Source organism: Callithrix jacchus, chromosome 7 (assembly GCF_049354715.1).
Source record: "Callithrix jacchus isolate 240 chromosome 7, calJac240_pri, whole genome shotgun sequence".
In the NCBI taxonomy this organism is placed as follows: domain Eukaryota; kingdom Metazoa; phylum Chordata; class Mammalia; order Primates; family Cebidae; genus Callithrix; species Callithrix jacchus.
Window position 1 is genome coordinate 49,649,922 of NC_133508.1, and position 23,022 is coordinate 49,672,943.

Consider the following 23,022-nt stretch of genomic DNA (forward strand, 5'->3'; position numbering starts at 1 on the left):
AGATTCAAATCCGACTGGGTGAAGGAGGACCCGAGGAGGACCCACGCACTCAGGGCAGGTCCAGGAGGGCAGGAAACTGACCTCAGGGTCTTTTGGTGGGAAAAGGAGGGAGGTTGTGAGCGTCCTTAAGTGGATGGGGTGGGGGTGGAGTGCGAGGGGGAAGTCGGAGGGATGGGGACAGGGAGCAGAGAAATGGACAGAAAAGCCCCGACGTGAGGGGCGAGGGTGTAGGAAGGGCTCCTGTGGCTTAAGCGGCCTCAAGTTCACTTGGGCAAGAGGTGATGGTGTGGTGGTCCTGGTTAGGAGCCGGCGCTGTGGAGCCAGCCCTGGGGTGGCCCCTCTGAGGCCTTGGGGGTGGGAGCAGACAGCCCTTATAATCTCGTGTCCTCATCTCTAAAACAGGGAACTTAAATCCTAGGGCTGCTGTGCAGATTAAACATCAGGACGCCTGTTGAAGGCTGCACAGTGCCTAGCTGTCATTTATTCAGTGCATGTTTCCAAGCCCCTGCTGGGTGTCAGGCATTGTTCTATGGGCTGCAAATCCAGCAGGGAAAAAAACAGAAACAAAACCAGCCTGTCCTCATGTGGCTCCTAGGCCACTGGAGGGAGAAATACACCAATTTCTTCACTATTAGGTGGCCACAAGTGCAGGGCAAGAGAGTGAGGAGAGGCCAGGGTGCTGCAGTTAGAGAGAGAGTGGGTAGGGAGGGCTCACTGTGATATGGGAGGCAGAACTTGAAGGCAGAGGGAGCAGCAGCACAGGTGAGGGCATGTGTGGTGTTTGGAGGAGCAGCCAGGGGGCTGGTGTGTGTGGACAGTGGGGAGGATTGTAAAGTAACTGGGAGCCAGATTTTAAAGACTTTGCAGGGTTAAGTGTGGTGGCTCACGCCTGTAATCCCAGCACTTTCAGAGGCTGAGGCAGGTGGGTCAAGACCAGCCTGGCCATCATCGTGAAATGCCATCTCTACCAAAAAATGCAAAAATTAGCCGGGTGTTGTGGCATGCGCCTGTGGTCCCAGTTTCTTAGAGGCTGAGGCAGGAGGATCCCTTGAGCCCAGGGAGGCAGGTGGAGGTTGCAGTGAGCCGGGATCACGCCGTTGTACGAGGCTGGGTGACAAAGTGACACTCCATCTCAAAAAAAACAAAAACGGTTTTAGCCAGGCGTGGTGGCTCACACCTGTAATCCCAGCACTTTGGGAAGCCAAGGTGGGCAGATCACAAGGTCAAGAGTTCAAGAGCAGCCTGACCAACATGGTGAAACTCTGTCTTTACTAAAAATACAAAAATTAGCCAGGCATGGTGACATGTGCCTGTAATCCCAGCTACTCAGGAGGCTGAAGCAGGAGAATCACTTGAACCCGGAAGGCGGAGGTTGCAGTAAGCCAAGATTGTGCTACTGCACTCCAGCCTGGGCAACAGAGTGAGACTCCATCTCAAAAAAAAAACAAAACAAAACAAAACCATTTTGCAGCCTAAGACCCCATCTCAAAAAAAAAAAAAAAAAAACCGTTTTGCAGCCTAAGGTATCTTGCAGCTGGAAAGCAGACAGTCTGTAAACAAATGGGCTTTGTTCCAATATAACTTTATTCACATAAGGGACCACTGGCCCAGGCAGTAGTTTGCTAGCCCCTGACCTATGCCTTGAAGGCTTACAGGAGCACTGAGTGGGCTGGAGAGCCTTTGTGGCATTTGAGTTGAGGCAGGGCATGATCTGATTTAAGTGTTCACAGGATCACCCTGCTGCTGCGTGAGGAGGAAGCTCTCGGGCGTGAGGACGAGGGCAGAATAAGAGTTACTAGTTGGGAGGTGGCAGGTGAGGGCCACTTGGCCCAGTGCACCAGGGTCAGATCCTGGATGTGTTTGGGAGGCAGAGCCTATCAGAGCAGCCACTGGTGTGAGGGAGAAGGGGAGTTGGGGGTGGCTCCAGGATTTTTGTTTGAGCCATCAGAAGGCTGGAGCTGCCATCTGTGGACAAGGAGGGCACTGATGGGGGAGAGCTGGTTTTGAGGATGGCTAGAGTTCAGTTTTTGACTTTTTTTTTTTTTTTTAGACAGAGTCTTGCTCTGTTGCCCAGGCTAGAGTGCATTGGTGCGATTTTGGCTCACTGCAACCTCCGCCTCCCTGGTTCAAGCAATTCTGCCTCAGCCTCCTGAGTAGCTAGGATTATAGGCACACATCACCACACCTGGCTAATTTTTGTATTTTTAGTAGAGATGGGGTTTCATCATGTTGGTCAGGCTGGTCTCAAACTCCTGACCACGTGATCCACGTGCCTCAGCCTCCCAACAGTTTTGGACACATTAACACTGAACTGCCTGTTAGACATCGGGTAGGCTTGGAGGAGGTCACTGGACCTGCATGGTCAGACCTGTATGCAGATCAGCCAAGAGGTCTGGGGGACAGGATTAGGCAGCATTTGACCTGGTCACTTACCATGGAAAGGGAGACCGATGGGTAGGGCAGGGAGAGGAGACCCTGAGAGACCAGAGCAGTGAGGAACAGGCCCTGGGCAGCTGGGACCAGGTCAGGGCAGCCAGGAGTGCTGCTAAAGGGAGGGGGTAAGGATGAGAATGGGGTGGGGCTGAATGAGAGCCAGGTCAACCTGTCCTCTCCCCGCAGGGCCCATCTGATCACACGGACCAGGCCACTGACTGTGGGGTGGACCCAGGACGCCCCTGTACCCGAGCCCATGGAGCTAAGGTCTGATGCCAGCCACAAGGAGAATGTGTCCCCAAAGCCTGCAGTGCCTCTGAAGCCAGGCAAGAGGCTTGGTGGGCCTGAACGGGTGCTTACAGGAGCAGGGCCCCCTTTAGATATCCACCCAGAGCCCCCCTCCCAGGCAGGCAAGCCTAAGGCCTGGCTAGTTCCAGAGATCAGCCATCCATGGTCGACTGGGCAAAGGACAGAGTCTTCCCAGCCTGGGGCCAAAGGAGGGGGGTTCTTGGGAGAGTGAGATTAGGAAGAGAGAGGAACAGAAGTAGGCCTGGCTGGTACCCCAGCTAAGACGGGGTCCCCACAGGTCAGTCTGTGCCAGGGGTGGGGGGCTGGGGAACGTCCCTACTCAGGCTACTGAGCTTTAAGGAAGCCACAGAGCTGGGCCAGCCAACAAGGGGAACAGCCCAAGAACAAATGCAGATTCTTGAATTAACATCCCAGTTTCTTTGTGTTCCAGCTGTGTGACCCTGGGGCAAGTTGCTTAACCTCTCTGAGCTTTAGTTCCTATCCACAAAGGCAGCAACTTTTATGGCCCACTCAACCTGCCAGGCCCTGAGCCCAGAGCCTCCCAGCACCTCTTCCATCCCCACGAGGACTCTGTGGCTGTGAAGTGGGTGTGAGGGCTGGGGAGGGGCTTCAAAGCCCCCCTCCATGTTCCCAGAGCAGCTCACCTTTAGCCATTGCTCTATGGGGTCTCGCTTTCATCCCAGCCCGCTGCCCCTGCCACCTCTTTGCTCCCAGAAATCAAGTAGTCCCCCTTGATTCTTTTTTTTCCCCTTTACCGATTTCCAAGCCCGTTGGCTCCACCTCTGAAGCTTATCTGAATCTTCTCTCTACCCACCTGCTAGTCTGATCCCAGCCGCCATCATCTCTCTCTTGGGACCCCCTCAACAGCCTCCTACATGTCTCTCTGCTTCCCTCTGTCCGGCTCCAAGACCCCCAGGGTCTGCCCATTGCTTCACCCAGGGAGGCAGAGCTGGCAGCAGACCCCGGAAATCTTAGCTCCCTCCCGCTGCTGGGCCCTGTCCCCTCCCTTGATCCAAGACCTGGACGGCTCCACCTGTCCCCTGAGTGCCAGCCCATCCAAGTTCTCCCCCAGGCCATGACTGTCCCTCCTCTTTTTTTTAATTGAGATGGAGTCTCACTGTGGCTCAATCTTGGCTCACTGCAACCTCTAGCTCCCGGGTTCAAGCAATTCTCCTGCCTCAGCCTCCTGAGTAGTTGGTACTATAGGCGCGCACCACCACACCTGGCTAATTTTTGTATTTTTAGTAGAGATGGGGTTTCACCATATTGGCCAGCCTGGTCTTGAACTCCTGATCTTGTGATCTGCCCTCCTCAGCCTCCTAAAGTGCTGGGATTACAGGCCGTGAGCCACCACGCCCAGCTGACTGTCTCTCCTCTCTTTAGAGCAACGGAGATTCTGGAGGAGCCTGGGCATTGGCCTGAGCAGTAGCCATGACCGGTGGGTGCCCAGGTGCCAGGTGGAGAGGGGAGAGCCTGCTGCCACACCCTCCCCAGGGGCAGTGCTAGACCAGGAGCCCTGCCGAGTCCAGACCAACCTGGCCAGCTCTGGCCCCTGTCTGGGCCTAGCCCTGAAGGACACGACTGGCCGACTAGTCAATTCAAGCTTCTGGCAACAGAGCAACCTGCAGCCCCCGACCAGGAGGTGCCAAGGGAAGGCCCAAAAATTTGCCATCCAGCAGAGCAACCTGAGCATAAGTGAGACCAGCAGCCCCCTCCTCTGCCCAGAGCCGGTGGGGAGCTTTAGGCCCCATGAGCTGCTCCAGAGATATCTCCTCTCCCAAGGGGCATTGGCTTGCCCATCCCCCTATCGGAGGCAGTCCAGACTGCCAGCCCCAGGCACCCCTAGCCGGGACTTCAGGCCCGCTGCAGCCTTTGCCCCTCTCGATGGGCACCCATGGCCAGGCCTCAGATCCTGGGGTGACCTGGGGAGCTGGACGTCCAGGCTGGTGGGGGAACCTCTCACCCTGGAGGACCTGGCTGACCCCAGTCAGAACCCGGCTCGGGCCCAGTCCCATGCTGCTGTCCACCAGCTTCTGGCCTCTGTACATCGCCTGGCGCCGGAGGCAGCCCAACTCAGCTGCCAGGCATCCCAGGAACCCCCCGGTGCTGTGCAGCAGGACCTGTGGACCAGCGACAGCCAGCCACTCTCCACCCACCCTCAGCCCGGCCAGCCTGTCCTTACTTCCTGGGATGAGAGAAGACAACTCAGAGGCCACAGGGAAACTGCAGCTTTCCTGCAGACTCTGGCTGCTCCCTCAGACTCTTGGGCTCAAAGTAAGCTAATGTCACTTGAGACCACTGTGGGGACATTGACTGGGGATTTCCTTAATCCTGAACAGGGGCTCCCTCCCGCCCATCCCCTAGGGTCAGGAGACAGCTATTCCCCTGGGTCTCCACGTGACAGGGAACAGAGGGGTTGAGGAGTGGGGAGCAGGGAGGCCGGCCCCTGTTCCTCAGCCTTCTCCAACACAGCCTGGGGAGTCCCACCCAAGCAGAAAGGAGAGGAGGGGGCCCGAGGGAGCAGGTCCGCAGGGAGGAGGCGAGGACGGCTTCACATCTGCCAGACACAGCCCCAGTGAGCAGTGCCTCACAGGTAAAGGAGGCTGGAGGTGGGTGGGGGAGGGGGTGTTGCTCCAGGACTGGGAGGCTTGGCAGGGGGTGCCATGACCCGCCTGCTCCTTGGGCTGAGAACTGTGTTGCTTACTCTTGCTTTCCCAGAACAAGGCACAAAATATCTTGGCCCCGGAGTCCAAGGCAACCTGGTGAGGCCATGCATGACTGGGTAGGGATAGGGGTTAGAGTTGGGGCACACATGCTCAGGACTCCTGCTCCCATTTGCCTGAGTGAACAGAGACAAGGGCCTGATAGAGATGAAGCCAGGACTCCCCGCTCCCATTTGCCTGAGCAAACGGAGACAGGGGCCTGCTGGAGACGAGGCAGAGGTCAAGGAAAGGGAACTTCTTACCTGTCCCTGCTGGGGAACGAAGGGAGCCTCCTGGGCCCACGCACAAGAATGAGGGGACTGATGCCTGTGGGTTTGGAGCACTGAGTGTCCTGAACGTCTGAGGCCACCCTGAGTTTTTGGCAAAGAGGGCAGCCTCTGGCCGGATGCGGTGGCTCGTGCCTGTAATCGCAACACTGGGAGACTGAGGCAGGCAGACTGCTTGAGCTCGGGAGCTCAGGACCAGTCTGAGCAAGGTGGCAAAAGCCTGTCTCTACAAACACGGTACAAAAATTAGCTGGGTGTGGTGGTACACGTCTGTAGTCTCAGCTACTCGGGAGGCTGAGGTGGGAGGATCACCTGAGCCCAGGAGTGAGCCATTATCAAGCCAGTGCACTCCAACCTGGGTGACAGAGCAAGCTCCTGTCTCAAAAAATGTATACATTAATTCAAAAGAAATAAAGAAGGCCTTCTTCCACCCCCAGGGCCTTGTTTGTGTGGGATTTCCAGGTCCATCCATCAATACTAGGGAAGTTCTCCCAGTCGGCAGTGTGAGGCTCCTGTTGAGGGTTATCACCCTACTGATTCCTGGAAAGACATCTCGAAGGGTACCCAGCCGCTAGGCACTCCCTGGGGACAGGAGGGCAGTCCACCCCTGATCAGCCCTGGTCTGTCCCCAGCTGGCAGCTGCTGTCCAGATATTTTCAAGCCTGGAGGCACTTGGTGAAAATGCAGCCGGTGGCAGTGGCGGCGGCAGTGGCACTGGGCTACCAGCAGCTGTTGCAAAAGGGCCTTCAGGCCCTGTGGCTCCGGGAGGCTCAGCTGGAGGCAGCTTGGGGGTGATACACAAAGGCCCTGCTTGGCAGGAGCTTCCAAGATGTCAGGGGTCTCCAGGTTGGGCCAGGGGGAGGTATGAAGCACTGGTGTCTAGGGAGGACGCTCAGTCACAGAGAGGGCACCCACTGGGCATAGGTTGCACCTCATGCAACGATCAGCAGTAGAGCGTGTAGTTATGAGTCAGCACGCCTGACTCAGCTCTGCCTGAGTTCAAATCCTGCCCCCTGTACTACTTTCTAGCTGTGTGACTTTGGGCAAGTTACCTAACCTCTCTGTGCCCCTGTCTCTTTATCTCTAAAATGGGATTATGATGATAGTAGTACATACCTCTCTCAGGGTTACAGTGAGATTAAATTAGTAAGCGATTCAGAACTCTGCTTAGCACATAGCAAGCTACTAGATAAATGGTTGCTATTTTTAATTGGTGGTTTGCCAGCCAGGGTTGGGAGGGAACATCTGTGTCCTTCCCTCCTTGGGAAAGGGGTACTCTGAGAGGATCCAGTCCCAGCTTTCGTGTTTTGTTTGTTTAAGACAGAGTCTTGCTCTGTCGCCAGGCTGGGGTGCAGTGGCATGATCCCAGCTCACTGCAACCTCTACATCCTGGAGGTTGTTCAAGAGATTCTCCTGCCTTAGCCTCCCGAGTAGCTGGGACTACAGGCACGCGCCACCACGCCCAGCTAATTTTTGTGTTTTTACTAGAGATGGGGTTTCACCATGTTGGCCAGGATGGTCTTGATCTCTTTTTTTTTTTGAGATGGAATCTTGCTCTGTCACCAGGCTGGAGTGCAGTGGCGTGATCTCAGTCACTGCAATCTCTGCCTCCCAGGTTGAAGTGATTCTCTTGCCTCAGCCTCCTGAGTAGCTGGGACTACAGGCATGTGTCATCATGCCCAGCTAATTTTTGTATTTTTTAGTAGAGACAGAGTTTCACTATGTTGACCAGGATGGTCTCAATCTCTTGACCTCATGATCCTCCCACCTTGGTCTCCCAAAGTGCTAGGATTATAGGCATGAGCCATGGTGCCCGGCTGGTATCAATCTCTTGACCTCAAGATCTGCCTGCCTCAGGCTCCCAAAGCCCTGCGATTACAGGCATGAGCCACTGCACCTGGCCCCAGCTTTCGTCTTCTAAGGAAGGCGTCGCCTCTTGGGACGCACCTCTCTCTATTTGTTCATTCATTCATTCCTTCATTCTCAAAGAAGGAATGACTAGGCAGAGTTATAGTTAAGACCACAGGCTGTGGAGTCTGATAGGTGTGTCCCTGCCTAGTGCTCCCTTGGGAGGAAGAGTCAAGGCCAACATCTCCTTTCTCCTTCTCTCTTGACCCAGTGGAGAAACCTGGCTCTGCAGCAGAAACAAGGACAGCCCCACACACGGGATGGGTCAGGGTCCCCGCCTTCCAGGAGAGCCCAGGGCCAAGGCCCATCCTTGGGAAGAAGCACAGTGGCAAACCCCGCCCAGAGAAGCAGGCTGGAACACACCATTTGGTCCATGTGGCCGGGGCAGCTGGTGGCCTCCCTCCCCTCACTTTCTGTCTTGCCACCCCTACTTCTCATCCCCAAAAAGAATGGAAATGAAATAAGCAAATGTGGGCAAAGATGTATGGAAAAAAGATGTCCATCATGGCATCGTTTATCATTGTAAAAACTACCTGATCTTCGTTGCCTAATACCTGAAAAAAGAAAAAAAGAGTATAATTGTAAAAACTTCAAAACAGCCGGGCATGGTGGTTCACGCCTGTAACCCCAACACTTTGGGAGACCGAGGCAGACGTATCACTTGAGGCCAGGAGTTAGACACCAGCCTGGGCAACATATCGAGACCCCATCTCTAGAGAAAAAAAAGTAAACATTTAGCCAGGTGTGGGGGCATGCTTGTAGTCCCAGCCACTCTAGAGACTGAGGCGGGAGGATCGCTTGAGCCCAGGAAATCAAGGCTGCAGTGAACTATGATCATGCCACTGCACTCCAGCCTAGGCAACACAGCAAGACTCTGTCTCAAAAAAGCAAACTGAAAAGCAGCCTAAATGCCCAGTGGTAAGTGAGTAAATGATGGTTTAAGCCATCCAATATGATGTTTAGAAAGACTTTTTAAATTTTATTTTACTTATTATGATTACTTTTTGAGGCGGAGTCTCGCTCTGTTGCCCAGGCTGGAGTGCAGTGGCGTTATCTTGACTCACTGCAACCTCTGCCTCCCAGGTTCAAGCGATTCTCCTGCCTCAGCCTCCCAAGTAGCTGGTATTACAGGCTCACGCCACCCCACCCGGCTGACTTTTTTGTATTTTTAATAGAGATGGGGTTTCACCATGTTGCGTAGGCTGATCTTGAACTCTGGGCCTCAAGTGATCTGCCCACCTCAGCCTCCCAAAGTGCTGGGATTACAGGGGTGAGCCACTGCGCCCGGCCTCTGGCTATTTTTTTCTTTATTTCTCCAATTTTCTACTACATTTGTTTTTGTTTTTGTTTTCTTTCGAAACAGAGCCTCACTCTGTCACCCAGGCTGGAGTACAGAGTGTGATCTCTGCTCAATGCAACCTCTGCCTCCTAGGTTCAAGCAATTCTCATGCCTCAGCCTCCCAAGTAGTTGGGACTTCAAGTGTGTGCCACCGCACTGGCTGATTGTGTGTGTGTGTGTGTGTGCGCGCGCCACCGCACTGGCTGATTGTGTGTGTGTGTGTGTGTGTGCCACCGCACTGGCTGATTGTGTGTGTGTGTGTGTGTGTGTGTGCCACTGCACTGGCTGATTGTGTGTGTGTGTGCCACCGCACTGGCTGATTGTGTGTGTGTGTGTGTGCCACCGCACTGGCTGATTGTGTGTGTGTGTGTGTGTGTGCCACCGCACTGGCTGATTGTGTGTGTGTGTGTGTGTGCGCGCGCCACCGCACTGGCTGATTGTGTGTGTGTGTGTGTGTGTGCCACCGCACTGGCTGATTGTGTGTGTGTGTGTGTGTGTGTGCCACTGCACTGGCTGATTGTGTGTGTGTGTGCCACCGCACTGGCTGATTGTGTGTGTGTGTGTGTGCCACCGCACTGGCTGATTGTGTGTGTGTGTGTGTGTGCCACTGCACTGGCTGATTGTGTGTGTGTGTGCCACCGCACTGGCTGATTGTGTGTGTGTGTGTGTGCCACCGCACTGGCTGATTGTGTGTGTGTGTGTGTGTGTGTGCCACTGCACTGGCTGATTGTGTGTGTGTGTGCCACCGCACTGGCTGATTGTGTGTGTGTGTGTGTGCCACCGCACTGGCTGATTGTGTGTGTGTGTGTGTGCCACCGCACTGGCTGATTGTGTGTGTGTGTGTGTGTGTGCCACCGCACTGGCTGATTGTGTGTGTGTGTGTGTGTGCGCGCGCCACCGCACTGGCTGATTGTGTGTGTGTGTGTGTGTGTGCCACCGCACTGGCTGATTGTGTGTGTGTGTGTGTGTGTGTGTCACTGCACTGGCTGATTGTGTGTGTGTGTGCCACCGCACTGGCTGATTGTGTGTGTGTGTGTGTGCCACCGCACTGGCTGATTGTGTGTGTGTGTGTGCCACCGCACTGGCTGATTGTGTGTGTGTGTGTGTGTGCCACCGCACTGGCTGATTGTGTGTGTGTGTGTGTGTGTGTGTGTGTGTGTATGTATGTTTGGTAGATTTGCTGTGTTGACCATGCTGGTCTCAAACTCCTGGCTTTAAGTGATCTGCCTGCCTCAGCCTCCTAAAGTCCTGGGATTTCAGGTATGAGCCACCACGCCTGGCCATGTTCTTATTTTTAAATTGAACAAATGTATTTAAAGAATTATTTAAATGATATTTAATACATGTTTGTTGTTAAGAAGAAATCCAAACCGTATTGAAGAGAATAAATCAAGAGCAGAACCTGCCCCCAGCAATAGCTTTTAAATCAGGCATAAAATGAACTGTCCAGAAGAGAGTAGGGGACTCAGCATCCCCTGCTCCCTCAGCCAGAGCACACCTGGCTGGGGTGGGGTGGACAGGCTGGGACTGTGTGCCTCCCTCCCGGGTCATCAGCTTCTCTCTGGGCAACTTCGCTTTTAGTCCAGGAAGTCTGAAGGAGAAGAAGAGAGCTCGGTGGCTTCTGTCTAATCCTGGACAGAGAACAGACGGCAGAGAGGAGAGAGCCCAGATCCTGCAGGCCCTGCAACTGGCTGGTGAGATGTGGGGTGCTGGGAAAGTGGGGAGACAGAGCCTGGCCACCCAGGGCCTGCGCTCCACACTGGACGGGCTGGGGTGGGGGACCCCTGGGTGAATGAACATCTATTGTACATCTGCTTTGGCACCCTCCCAAAGACAATCCCATTTGAGCCTCCCAGTGACTCCCCAAGAGGAATTGTGCCCATTTTATGGATGGAGAACTGAGGTACAGAGAAGTTAAGCGACTAGTTTGAGGACACACAGCATGAGAGGAGCACAGCCTGCACTCATGGGCTGATGGGCTGATGCAGACCCACGCCAGAGGCTAGAGTATTGGAACTAGACATCACTTTACTCAGAGATGGTGGTGACAAGCACCCCAGGTGTCAGGGGTCCCTCCTGGCTCAGATCCTCCCATCTGCTTACTCTTTTCTCTCCTCCTCTCTCTCTCCTTAGACTTCTTCTTGTGGTGCCAACAGAAGGAACGGGCCAGGCAGGAGAGGGAGGATCACACAGCCACACAGAGGACGGGGAGCTTCCCCCAGGCCTGGCACTCCACTGCTGCAGATGCAGCCTGGGGGGCCCCACTGAGCCCTCAGCACCAGAGAGCTTGGCTGTGCAGGTAGGATGTCCTTTCTTTTTTTTTGAGCTGGGGTCTCACTCTGTCACCCAGGCTGGAATACAGTGGTACCATCTTGGCTCACTGCACCCTCCATCTCCCTGGCTCAAGCGATCCTCCCATCTCAGCCTCCTGAGTAGCTGGGACCATAGGCACGTGCCACCATGCCCAGCTGACTTTTTGAATTTTTAGTAGACACAGGGCTCCACCATGTTGTCCAGCCTGGTTTCAAACTCCTGAACTCCAGTGATCTGCCCACCTTGGCCTCCCAAAGTGCTGAGATTACAGGGGTGAGCCAGCATGCCTGGCGCCAACTTCCCTTTAAGTCAGCTCTTGAGTTCTAGTGTTGGGAGGCAAGGATGCAAATAGGAAATGAAAGCAGCCATCGACTGAGCATGCCTTAAACGCGCTAGGCCGCCCCACTGGCTGGGGTTTGGTTATAAGCAAAGCTTAGTCCCAGCCTCCTACTTCTGCCCACCATCACAGTGGAACCGTGGCTGGTGAGGGAACAGACAGGTGTGTCAATACCACCTGGCTTAAGTGTCGTGAAGAGAAGGAACACAGATCTATGAGTTTATTTTTTGCTCCTTGGTGGTTAACTGGTTAACTCTTTATTATAGGCCTTTTTTTTTTTTTTTTTTTTTGAGACAGTGTCTAGCTCTCTCCCCGGCTGGAGTCCAGTGGTGCGATCTTGGCTCACTGCAACCTCTGCCTCCTGGGTTCAAGCGATTCTCCTGTCTCAGCCTCCTGAGTAGCTGAGATTATAGGCGCATGCCACCACACCTGGCTAATATTTTTGTAATTTTAGTAGAGATGGGGTTTCACCATATTGGTCAGGCTGGTCTCAAACTCCTGACCTCAGGTGATCCACCTGCCTTGGCCTCCCAAAGTGCTGGGATTACAGGCATGAGCCATGGTGCCCGGCCCAGGGGGCATTTTTATCTTACTCAAAAGTAGAGCAGTTAAAACCCCGGCACCACAATCACTCAGCTTCAACAAAATCAACCTTTCTGGAAGCTTGTTTCATGTGTACCCCATATACATGCCCCCTCCAAATTATTTTGAGACAAATCCCATGTATTATACTATTTAAGCCATAAATATTTTTGTATGCCTCTGTAAAAGATAAGGACTCTTTAGAAACATAACCACTGGCCAGGCACAGTGGCTCACACCTGTAATCCCAACACTTTGGGAGGTGGAGGCAGGTTGATCACTTGAGGTCAGGAGTTCGAGACCAGCCTGGCCAACATGGTGAAACCCCATGTCTACTAAAAATACAAAAATTCATTGAGCATGATGGTGGACACCTATAATCACAGCTACTCGAGAAGCAGATGAGAATTGCTTGAACCCGGGAGGCAGAGGTTGCAGTGAGCTGAGATCGTGCCACTGCACTCCAGAGTAAGAATCCATCAGAAGGAACGGGCATCCCACTCCTCCCCCTGGCCCTGCACAGGACCTGGCACACTGTGGTATCCAGCCAATGCCATGCCCTGGGAGGTGACCTAGGGACACTGAATTGAGCAGCAGGCCATTGGGGCCATAGAGCTCTACAGGGGTGGCTGGAACCCGAGTGAATGCCCATCTCCCTGCCAAGTGCGTTTCCCCTGGTGGCAGGAACCATGTCTGTCTGGCTGTCACCGCTGGCTCCCAGCTCCTGCAGGAATGTTGCAGACACGGAATAAATACCATAAAGGAACAAGGGCAGGAGCCAGGGATCAAGCTCTTATCTCCTCCTGCTTCTGCTTCATTACACAACTAGAGAAACTGAGGCTCAGAGGGCTGGAGCAGCTTGCTCTAAATCCCAGTGGGAGTCAGGAGCAAGAAGGTCCTGTGACAAGACCTTGGTGCTGCCTCCACACAAGATGGTCACTGCTGGGATTCAGAGCCCAGAAAGGCTGTGTGTGAGGGGAGGATAGTGATCAGGAGGGGCTAGAAATGAATAAATAATAAAAACATAACCACAATACCACTCTCACACCAAAAAAAAAAAAAAAAAGAACAACCATTCCTTAACACTCATGAATATCTGGCCAGTATTCATAGATACTCACATTTCCAATTGTTTTGCAAGTATATATCGTGTTAGAGTTTGTTGTGAAGTCCACGTATTGCTGTCGGGCGACAAGAGCGAAACTCCGACTACAAACCACAACAACAGAAAACCACAGAGGCTCGGAGAGATGAAGCGGCTTGCCCACGGCCTGGGTAGCGTGTCTGGCAACGGCAGGCAGCGGCAGCTGCAGTCATCAGTCCTTGCAATTGACACGGGCACTTTCCTTCTGCTCTCCCAGATGCTTTGGGGCCTGGCAGCGGTTTGCTCAAAGAGGGTCCCGGTACCGAGACCCCCTGGCTGACCGCCGGGCCGGGACCCTGAGGACATGCCTGGAACAGTGGGTGCAGATGAAGCAGCTAAGGGTCTCAGATCGGGCAAAGGCGACCCAGCTGTCCCTCTGCCGGCAGAAAGCAGGTGAGCTAGTGTTGGTTTCCACCCCAGCAAACCGTGTCACTTAAGCCCCTTTGTCAATGGGCCCCAGTTGAATGTGTGGATTCTTGTGGGAGGTGGTAGAACTGGGAGCTTTCTAGGAGGGCAGCCTGTAGGCCTGGGAGGGTGCGGGAGGGGTCCCAGAGTGGGCAGACTCCGACTGGGCCACATTCCTATGTCCCATCGCGGGCTGTTCTGGGTGAGAGACTTGGTTCTGCTCCTCACACTGCAGGCTCCCAGTGCTGGCTACCCCAGATCCTGCCCCAAAGGGATTGTGGGCTCTGCTCTTGGGAAGCTCCTGTGGGGGACACACAGCCCTAACCCCCACCCCAAAACTCAACTGGGGGCCAGGTGTGGTGGCTCATGCCTCTAATCCCAGCACTTTGGGAGGCTGAGGAGGGAGGATCACCTGAGGTCAGGAGTTCAAGACCAGACTGGCCAACATGGTGAAACCCCATCTCTCCTAAAAATACAAAAATTAGCCGGGCATGGTGGTGCACACCTGTAATCCCAGCTACTCAGGAGGCTGAGGCAGGAGAATTGCTTGAAACCAGGAGGTGGAGGTTGCAGTGAGCCAAGATCACACCATTGCACTCTAGCCTGGGTGACAAGAGTTCTCTCTCGAGTGCATGCGTGAAACTCACTCTCTCTCTTCTCCGTCTCTCTCTCTCTCTCACACACACACACACACACACACACACAAAATAAATAAATAACTAGGGAAGATGGGATCTTTGAGGTGACCTGGAGGGGAGGGCTTGGAGGTGGTGGAGGGGACAAGAGGGGAGAGATCCCAAAAGGGGCTTGAGGCAGCAGCTATCAATGGCTGTGGGTAGAGTGAGATCCGGGGGGAGGCAGCTGACTGGCCTCTTGACCGTTTCTCAGGATGCGAGGCTCTCTACGGCACAGGACCCGGAGCCAGTGGCCTGGGTTCAGTGGGTCAGGCCCAGGGGCTGCAGGAGCAGGGCCGAGGCTCCCTGCAGGATGCCTGCCAGACACTGGCCCTCCACTGGGCGCTGCTGCTGTGGAAGAGGTGGCTTTTCCGGTGCCAGTGGGCCAAGTAGGTGTCCCTGAGCTTGTGACCTGGGTTGGGCCTGGGGGCTGTGGGGTGGGCACGTGAGCAGTGCTCAGCACCGGGAGGAAAATGGAGGAATGTCCTATAGGCCACGAGCTGCATCCCACTCCTCCCCGGGGCCCTGCATGGGACCTGGCACACTGTGGTGTCCAGCCAATACCAGGCCCTGGGAGGTGGCCTAGGGACACTGAATTGAGCAGAGGGCTGCAGGGGCTGCCTGGGATGCAGACACAGAGCTCTACAGGGGTGGCTGGAACCCGAGTGAATGCCCATAACCCCGGGTGTGAGGAGTTACAGCAAGGGGAACTCTGCTGTACACCACCTCTAAGAGAAGAGAGTGAAATCTTCACTTAACTAAAGATGTTCTGGTGGAACACGCACACACGGTTCATGAGTGCATGCTGTAAAACCAAGCAGAGGGGCACAGAATGGCTCCTCCCACAGTTTAGTACAAATGTGTGAATGTTCAGTGTCCCCATAGGGGCAGTGAACTGTTGCCTACAGAATGGCTGACGTCTGTGCTTTTGCATCTGAGGGTGTAGATGGTTTTTTTCCTGGCTTCTTAGTGAATGGGAGATCGAGTTCTTCCTCCTCACCAACCACCTGGGAGTATGAGGGGAGGCAGGGCATGGCTGGTGTGGGACTTGAACCCATACTGCTGGCTCCCATGCCCAGGCAGGGCAGCCCCTGTGCTCTGAGGCTGAGGTTCTAAGATGGAAAGCCGGTACTTTGCCATTACTGGTCATTCACTGCTTTACGGGAGATTTGCCGGCGTAACTTTGAATAATGTGACTTTTGACTCTGAAAGCCAGACAAGCCCTCCCATACATCTGGTTTTTTTGTTTGCTTGTTTGTTTTTTGAGCTGGAGTTTCACTCTGGTCACCCAGGCTGGAGTGCAGTGGCATGATATTGGCTTACTGCAACCTCTGTCTCCTGGGTTCAAGTAATTCTCCTGCCTCAGCCTCCCAAGTAGCCGGGATTACAGGTGCCCACCACCACGACTGGCTAATTTTTGTATTTTAAGTAAGGGATGGGATTTCACCATGCTGGTCAGGCTGGTCTCGAACTCCTGACCTCAGGTGATCCACTTGCTGCAGGCTCCCAGAGTGCTGGGATTACAGGCGTGAGCCACTGTGCTCAGCCCCATGTGTCTGTTTTGCAGCTACTTTCAGGCCAGATGTGAGGTTGTAAGAGACACAGGGGTGCGCAGGGCCCAGCATCAAGCCTTCCAGGATGGCCTGAGAAGAAGAGCACTGACTGGGTTTGCCAAATGGTGGGAAGCCCAGGCAGCTGTAGCTGGGGCACAGGAGCAGCACAAGGCACAGGAGCAACATGGGACACAGGCTTCCCTTGCCCACTGGAGAAACTGCTTGCAGCAAGGCCAGGAATACGGGCAGCTGAAGAAGGGCCAGGTGTCACAAGCCTTCGTAGCAATGCCAGTGGCCCTGGGCATGCACCATGAGGCCCAGCAACAGGCAGGAGGGAGCACTCGGGCCTAGGCGATCTGATGCTAGACTCTGTGGGTGCCTGAGTCCTGTCAGGGCCAGGTCAGCTGAGTCCATGCTTCCTGGAAGCCAGGAGCCTGGTGAGTGCACATGGTCTAAGGGCAGCCCCACTCTGTGCTCCTAGCTCAGGCCTCAAGCCTGTTTTTTGCAGGGATAGAGTGTAATTAGTGCCTGGGTGGCAGGGCTAAGGCTCAAGAGGGTGGTTGGGGGTGACAGGGAGAGGCCGTCCTGGCCATCTAGTCCTGGGTCACATCCTGGCACCGATACTTCCTGTGTGTCCCCTCCTTGGGGCAGTCTCTAATGATCCTGCCTTGAAGTCACCAGCACAGCCAGCCATAAATGCGCTCTTGCCAGGGAAGGGGCTGCAAAGCGGCCCTGGCAGGACTGTCCCCTCTCTGACCCTAAACAGGATGATGCTTGTTCCTTCCTGTGATTTTCTCCTTCCAGGCTGTTCTCCATCCTGTTTACCCAGATTCTCCCTCCAGAAGAGGGAGTGGGAGGTGGGTGGGCCCCGGCTCGGGGCTTGGCCTGGAGGGCCCCCTCCCGCAGGGCACGGGGAGGGCTTCCTGCAGAGCTTCCCAGAGACCCGGCTCTGATGGCCCAGGCTGCAGACTCCTCCCTCTCCCGCAGGGTCCTAGAGGCCGCTTTGCAGTTAGCAGCGCGCATTGGTGTCCAAGAGCGATCTTCACCCAGCTCCGGCAGGCCGGGCTCAGGGGCTTCCTGCGGACGGCGCAGCTCAGGGTGTGGCTGGGATTGCGGGTTGAGGCCCCAGGGACCGGTAAGGTCAGCCCAGGCCCAGGCTGACCTCACGCTCTGGCCCCGGATGGCCAGCAGGGGGCGCCTGCTGCTGGATGCTCCAGCCCCTTGGAAGGAGGTGAGGGGAGACCAGGCGGGGCGGAAGGTCTAAAAACGATCCTCGGACTACTGGTCTTAGAATCGGCTCAGATTGAGCCCACGGTGGCAGCGTGGTTGGATGCCTCCCCAGGGCCCCAGCAGCCTCGTACATACCTCCTCTCCCCAGTTCTCGGGCAGCCTCTGACAAGCAACTCTGAATCCAGTAGCAAAGATGAACCCAGCACCTCCTGAGCGCCAGCCCACTGCAGTTCTGACCAGCGTGTTGGGTCACAGCCTGTTAGGTGGACACTGAAATGCACGTTTCTCAAGGTGCAGTCGAGGATCAGGATAGGCACACAAAGATGGTCGCAAGTTTTTTTGTTTATTTTTGAGACAAAGTCTGGCTCAGTTGACCAGGCTGAAGCAGTGGCTCACTGAATCTTGGCTCACTGCAACCTCTGCCTCGTGGGTTCAAGCAATTCTCCCGCCTCAGCCTCCTGAATAGCTGGCACTACAGGTGTGCACCACCATGCCTGGCTAATTTTTATATTTTTAGTAGATGGGGTTTCACCATGTTGTCCAAGCTGGTCTCAAACTCCTGACCTCAAGTGATCTTCCCACCTCGACCTCCCAAAGTGCTGAGATTACAGGTGTGAGCCACTGCACCTGGCCAAGTTTTTGTTTTTCTTATTAGAAAAGTGAAATATGCTCATTACAGAAAAATCAGAAAATATAAAGTAGAAAAATATCAAAATTTCTTTCCTAATTCTCTCTACCCAAAGGCATCCATCAGTCCCTCTCTAGACCAGAAGGAATTAGTTCGGACACCAACAAATGGTTATAAAAGGTTGATGGCCTAGCAAGAAGGAAGAAGCCTCCACAAAAGCCAAGCACAAAAAAATGACCCTGCACAGAAGTCTGGGGACATGTCCTTGAAGGACACAGCCCAGAGATACTGGCAGGCAAGGTAGTGTCCCTCAGATCATCATGAATCCTATTTCAGAATGCCACAAAGAATACATTTTAGAAAAGATTCCAAGAAAAAAAGCTAAAGTGATTTTTTTTTTTTGGTCATTTTTTGTTTTCAGACAGTGTCTCTCACTGTCTCCAAGGCCAGAGTGCAGTGGTGCAATCACAGCTCACTGCAGCCTCAACCTCCAGGGCTCAAGGGATCCTTCCACCTCAGCCTCCTGAGTAGCTGAGACTACAGGGGTCTGCCACCACACCCAGCTAATTTTTTTTTGTAGAAGTGGGGTCTCACTATGTTGCCGAGGCTGGTCTTGAACTCCTGGGCTCAAGCAATCTGCCCATCCTGACCTTCCCAAGTGTTGGGCAGGCCCATACCGCCATGAGCCACCATGCTTGCTGTTTTTTGTTTTTGTTTTTTTTTTTGAGATGGAGTTTCACTCTTGTTACCCAGGCTGGAGTGCAATGGCACAATCTCTGCCTCCTGGGTTCAAGCAATTCTCCTGCCTCAGCCTCCTGAGTAGCTGGGATTACAGACACACGCCACCATGCCCAGCTAATTTTTGTATTTTTAGTAGAGATGGGGTTTCACCATGTTAACCAGGATGGTCTCGATCTCTTGACCTTGTGATCCACCCGCCTTGGCCTTCCAAAGTGCTGGGATTATAGGCGTGAGCCATCGCGCCTGGCCCTGGTTTCTGTTTTTTAAGTGGAATTGAAAGGGAGTAGCCTTGGCTAGTTGCAGAATTCACACATGCAGCAAAGGCAACAGCAGATTCTGGGCTCTCAGGGTATTTTCTTTCTAGATAAGTTACAGGGCAAATGCTTTTCCGAGTACTTTTATTCCATTCTTGTCAGTAAAGACAAGAATCTCACATATTGATGGAGAAACTGAGGCTTCTAAAAACTAAATGCTGAGAATGGCACCTGGGGTGCTTAATTCCAGGACCCCTCTTTTCTGCCACAGGCACACATGCCCCAACAGCCCCCTTGGAGAGCCCCTTCTCTGTAGAGAGTACTAGCTGGGGGCTCTGGACCACTTCTGAGGGGTAAGGCCTCAGATAAGTAACTCAGCTTCAAACAGTCTTAAGTGAGGAGAGAAACACTCACTTCCCAGGGCTGTATTCCAGGTACCGACGGGCAGCTATTATGGTCCCACCCCACTGTTTAATGTCTTCGGCCACATGGGGGAGTGGGTGGAATAAAAGGCAGGATGTGTCCTGCCAGCCAGAGCAGCAAAGAAATCCCAGCGGGGCCCCAGGAGGTCCAAGCCCATGGGGTTCAGGTGTTGCTCTCTGGCTGTTCCTTCAGACCCGCAGCTGCTGGACGCAGGCCACAGAGCCAGTGCTGCCTGGGCTATAACTGCACTGCAGCCTGGGTGGACAGAGGAAGCCAAGAACGGCCTGGGCCTTAAGGAGACGTTGTCCCTGGGGACAAACCATGTCTGAAGTACAGGGGTGAAGCAGTGGGATGGGCAGTGTCTGAAGTGCAGGGGGTAAAGTGGTGGGATGGATGGTGCCTGAAGCACAGGGACAAAGTGGTTGGTCTCCATTCCTCAAGGGCCTGGAAATCAGCTCCTTGGGACACAGCCTTACATGTATTGACTGTTTTCCTCATCCATTCCCTCTCGGGAATGTTTCAGCTGTTCTGAGAAAACACTTCACATTCCTGCCCCGCCCCCATGATTTCCCTTTGGACAGCAGCCCAGAGCAGCTGGAGGCCTGGGGAGATCCGGGGCAGGGCACGAGGCTGAGCTCAGCGCCTCCTCCGCCCTTCACACTGTACTCAACTCCCAGGCTGGCACTGAGGGCAGCTGCCTTCCTGGACCCACAGTAACCTCTTTCGACTCAACTCTGGCTGCAGTGGCCTGGACAGAGTAGCTCAGTCCCAGAACTTCCCCCGTGGACGAGGGACCAGGGACTAAGACGGCACCCCAGCCCTGAGCCCCACCCCCTCAAAGCCCAAGGCGAGGCCCATAAAAGAAGGCTGGGGTGAGAGGAGCTGTGTGTGTGCAGTTTGGGGGGTCCGAGGGTTGGGGGCAGGGGCCAAGGGGCTTGCCTGAGCCAGGGCTGGAGCTGGACCCTCTGGCCAGTGCTCATTTCTGCAGGATCCTGGAGGAGTGGCCCAGGTCCAGGGCTCTGCCCTTCTGGCCCTGAAGGGTCACGATGCTCTTGGCTTTCAGGAGGAAGTATCTGAGGCACTGGTACCTTGAGGCACTGCTTTGTGGGCTGCAGGGTTCCCAGCAGGTCAGGTGCCTGACAGTGGGATGGCAGCACTGGGTAGATGCCCAGGGGGCAGAGCAACTGACACGGACCCTGGTGAGCAGGTGCAGCCCCTCTCCACACTTACCATCTCCCGTTTCACCTCATACTCAGCCCTAAACCCTAGAGACAGTCTCTCAAAGTATGGCCTTTGACCTACTGACTCCGAAACCCTGGGGGACAGGCCCCAGAATCTGCATTGTGAATAGTCCTCAGATGATACCCCCTTGTCACAGCCTTTTACTCTGGGACCACAGAGGTGCAGGAGGAGAAAGGCAGAAGGGCTAGGGACTGTGGGGGAGCATGGGCACAAGAGGTCTTCTCTACGAACTATCCCCACAGCTCAGGGAGTGGCACCTGAGATGGGCCTGGCGGACATGACAGCAGCGGATACTGTGACTGGGAGTGGCTTAGCGGTTACAGTGGCAAGAAGATGGCTGGGTCCTTTCCCAGGTACTGCCTTCTTCACTCCACCCAGTCAGCCCTCCCAAAGGCCTGTGCCACCAACGCATGTCTCCCTGTTTGCCAGCCCCAGGGCCCCTTCATTTTCAGGGGGAGGGGTCAGTTCCATTACAGAACACACAGGCTGAATGCTGTAGCCCTTGATTTGACTTGTGGCCCCAGCTCAGGCCAGCCTCACCCGGTCCCTCAGTTTGGGAAGAAGGCTTGGCATGAGGCATAGCTGCCACCCACACTGGGTCCTGAGTGCCCCTCCCTCATTTGTTCCACTCTGAGCACAGCTTCCCATGTCACAATCAGATCTATTCTGAGCTTGTGCATTTGGCCTGGGCAAGACTGCCTGGCTGCTTGAGGCAGAGGGAGGGGCCCTGGGGACAAAAGGAGCTGGGCACAGGGGATGCTCTAACAGGCAGAGCACAGATCCTGGAGGGAACCCACAACAGCAGCACTTCCTCCCCTCCCCACTTCCAGGCCTTTGAGAAGTGGCACCAGCACCTGGCAGCCAGGAGCCCAAGGAGGGGACATGCCAGCAGCCCGAGACCCTGGAGCAAGCCAGGTCATAACGCCCTGAGAGCAGACAGGAAGCCGCCGGAGTCCCGTGGGGTTGGGGGCTTGGGCAGAGCACAGGGCCCAGCTGCAGCTGTTACTTGTTCCCATAGAATAAAAAGCAGAGGCATAATAAAAAGCACCCAGCGTTCTCTCTCTCCTAGCGGCTGCCCCTCTGCCCCAGGCAGTGAGGCCAAGAAGGGAGTCCCCCAACTGTGCCCACCCCCTCTGCCATCAGGCTGCTCTGGACCACCCCACTCCACTGGGCATGCTGGGATCCAAGACAGGGAACAGCCCATCTGCACCTGGCAGTCACTGCCCGCGGGCCATGGGGCTTGCAGGACTCCTGGGGAGCCGTGCCAGGCAGACAGCCTCTGGGACAGGACGAGGGGATGGCAAGGGCAGCTGGCAGGAAGAGGGCTTACCTGAAAAATAAGCCAGGAAGCCGGGCTGCTGCACAGCCCCAGGCAGATCTGGGGCCCCTGTGCTGGAGAATCTCATCCTGGCCTTTGATAGCAAACAGGGCAGCATTAGGCCTCCACAGCCAGGGAGAACAGGAAGGCCACGGCCCCCACCGAGCACAAGGTTGACTGCCTTCAACCCTTAAGGGGTACTTTTTCTCTCAAGGCTCAGAATAGACAACTGTGCCAAAAAGCAGCATGGTAGGAACGAGAGGAACCCAGCTGAGCTCTTAGAATGCAGCAAGAAATGCCTACATCATTAGGTGTCAGCCCAACACCCATCCAGGGGGCTGGTGCCAGAGACGGCTAAGCAGGCAGGCAGGGCAGTGGTGTGCCCCTTCAGTCACAAGTAGGTGGGGCCCAGCTGCCCACCTCTAGGAGGTTGAAGCTTGCAGCCCTTTGCCACATCTTCTCTACTATGCTCCCAACACCTGGTGCCCGTGTATGTTTTGCCTGCACTGCGCCACCCCACGTAAGTTCACTGGGAGTCCCAGGCTGGCTCTGGAGGCTGCCTTGGTTCGAGGGCTTGGCTGGCAACAACCATTCTCCTCCCCTTCTCAGGGGGTGCCACCCACTGTGGTCCTCTGCAGGACAGAAGTGCTCCCATCCAAAGAACACAGACTCCCAACTAGAGCAGGGAATACCAGGGTCCCATGTGAGGCCGACTCCGGTCCAGCCAGATCCTGGAAGCCTCACTCCAGTCCAGCTGCGCTCGTCAGGTGGGGGAGTGGAGGCCAGGTGTTGGGAGACATGCAGGGAAGTGGGTTCCCAAGAGAAGCAGCCCTGTAGAGGAGGCAGGTGGGACAGGAGTGGCTCCAGCGCAGGGCGTCAGGATGCAGGCTCACGGAGTCTCCGCCTCCCTCTCATTCTGGGTGGGCCTGTTGAGAAGCTCCAGTGTGTCTTCCACTACCTGCCACAGGCAGTTGTCCAGTGGGAAGTCATTGTCCACCAGGTTGACCAGGAAGTAGTTGTCGTGGATGTATTGGATGATCGCGCGGGATGGGGACCCCTCCTCATACAGCTTGCCCCACTGCTCGATCCACAGGGCGAAGGCCTCGTCCTACACATACGTACCGCACACACACACACCCCACGTGCACACGCAGACACACACACACACACACACACACACACACACACAGAGGTGAGATT

General features: G+C 55.0%; 2 protein-coding genes across 7 annotated transcripts in view; one reads left to right on the forward strand and one right to left on the reverse strand.

The window, feature by feature from the left end:
* On the forward strand, window positions 1–21,527 carry C7H1orf167 (chromosome 7 C1orf167 homolog). Its single transcript, XM_078333102.1, is given in 22 exon segments — window positions 1–54; window positions 2,620–2,759; window positions 4,126–5,250; window positions 5,253–5,335; window positions 5,461–5,504; window positions 6,364–6,562; window positions 7,851–8,008; window positions 10,560–10,672; window positions 11,112–11,277; window positions 13,572–13,747; window positions 14,648–14,822; window positions 16,001–16,423; window positions 16,974–17,014; window positions 17,017–17,121; window positions 19,210–19,566; window positions 19,957–20,134; window positions 20,236–20,261; window positions 20,264–20,461; window positions 20,747–20,840; window positions 21,334–21,425; window positions 21,428–21,478; window positions 21,481–21,527. Coding segments are annotated over 21 exon segments (3,921 nt in total). The 5' UTR covers window positions 1–54; window positions 2,620–2,689.
* MTHFR (methylenetetrahydrofolate reductase) overlaps window positions 17,541–23,022 on the reverse strand; it is a 20,220-nt gene continuing 14,738 nt past the window's right edge. For all 6 annotated transcript variants that reach the window (XM_009000413.5, XM_078330385.1, XM_035307749.3 and 3 more), the window contains one exon: window positions 17,541–22,930. In XM_009000413.5, coding sequence (XP_008998661.4) covers window positions 22,712–22,930 — 219 coding nt within the window. In that variant the 3' untranslated portion in view covers window positions 17,541–22,711. The remainder of the gene's footprint in view (window positions 22,931–23,022) is intronic.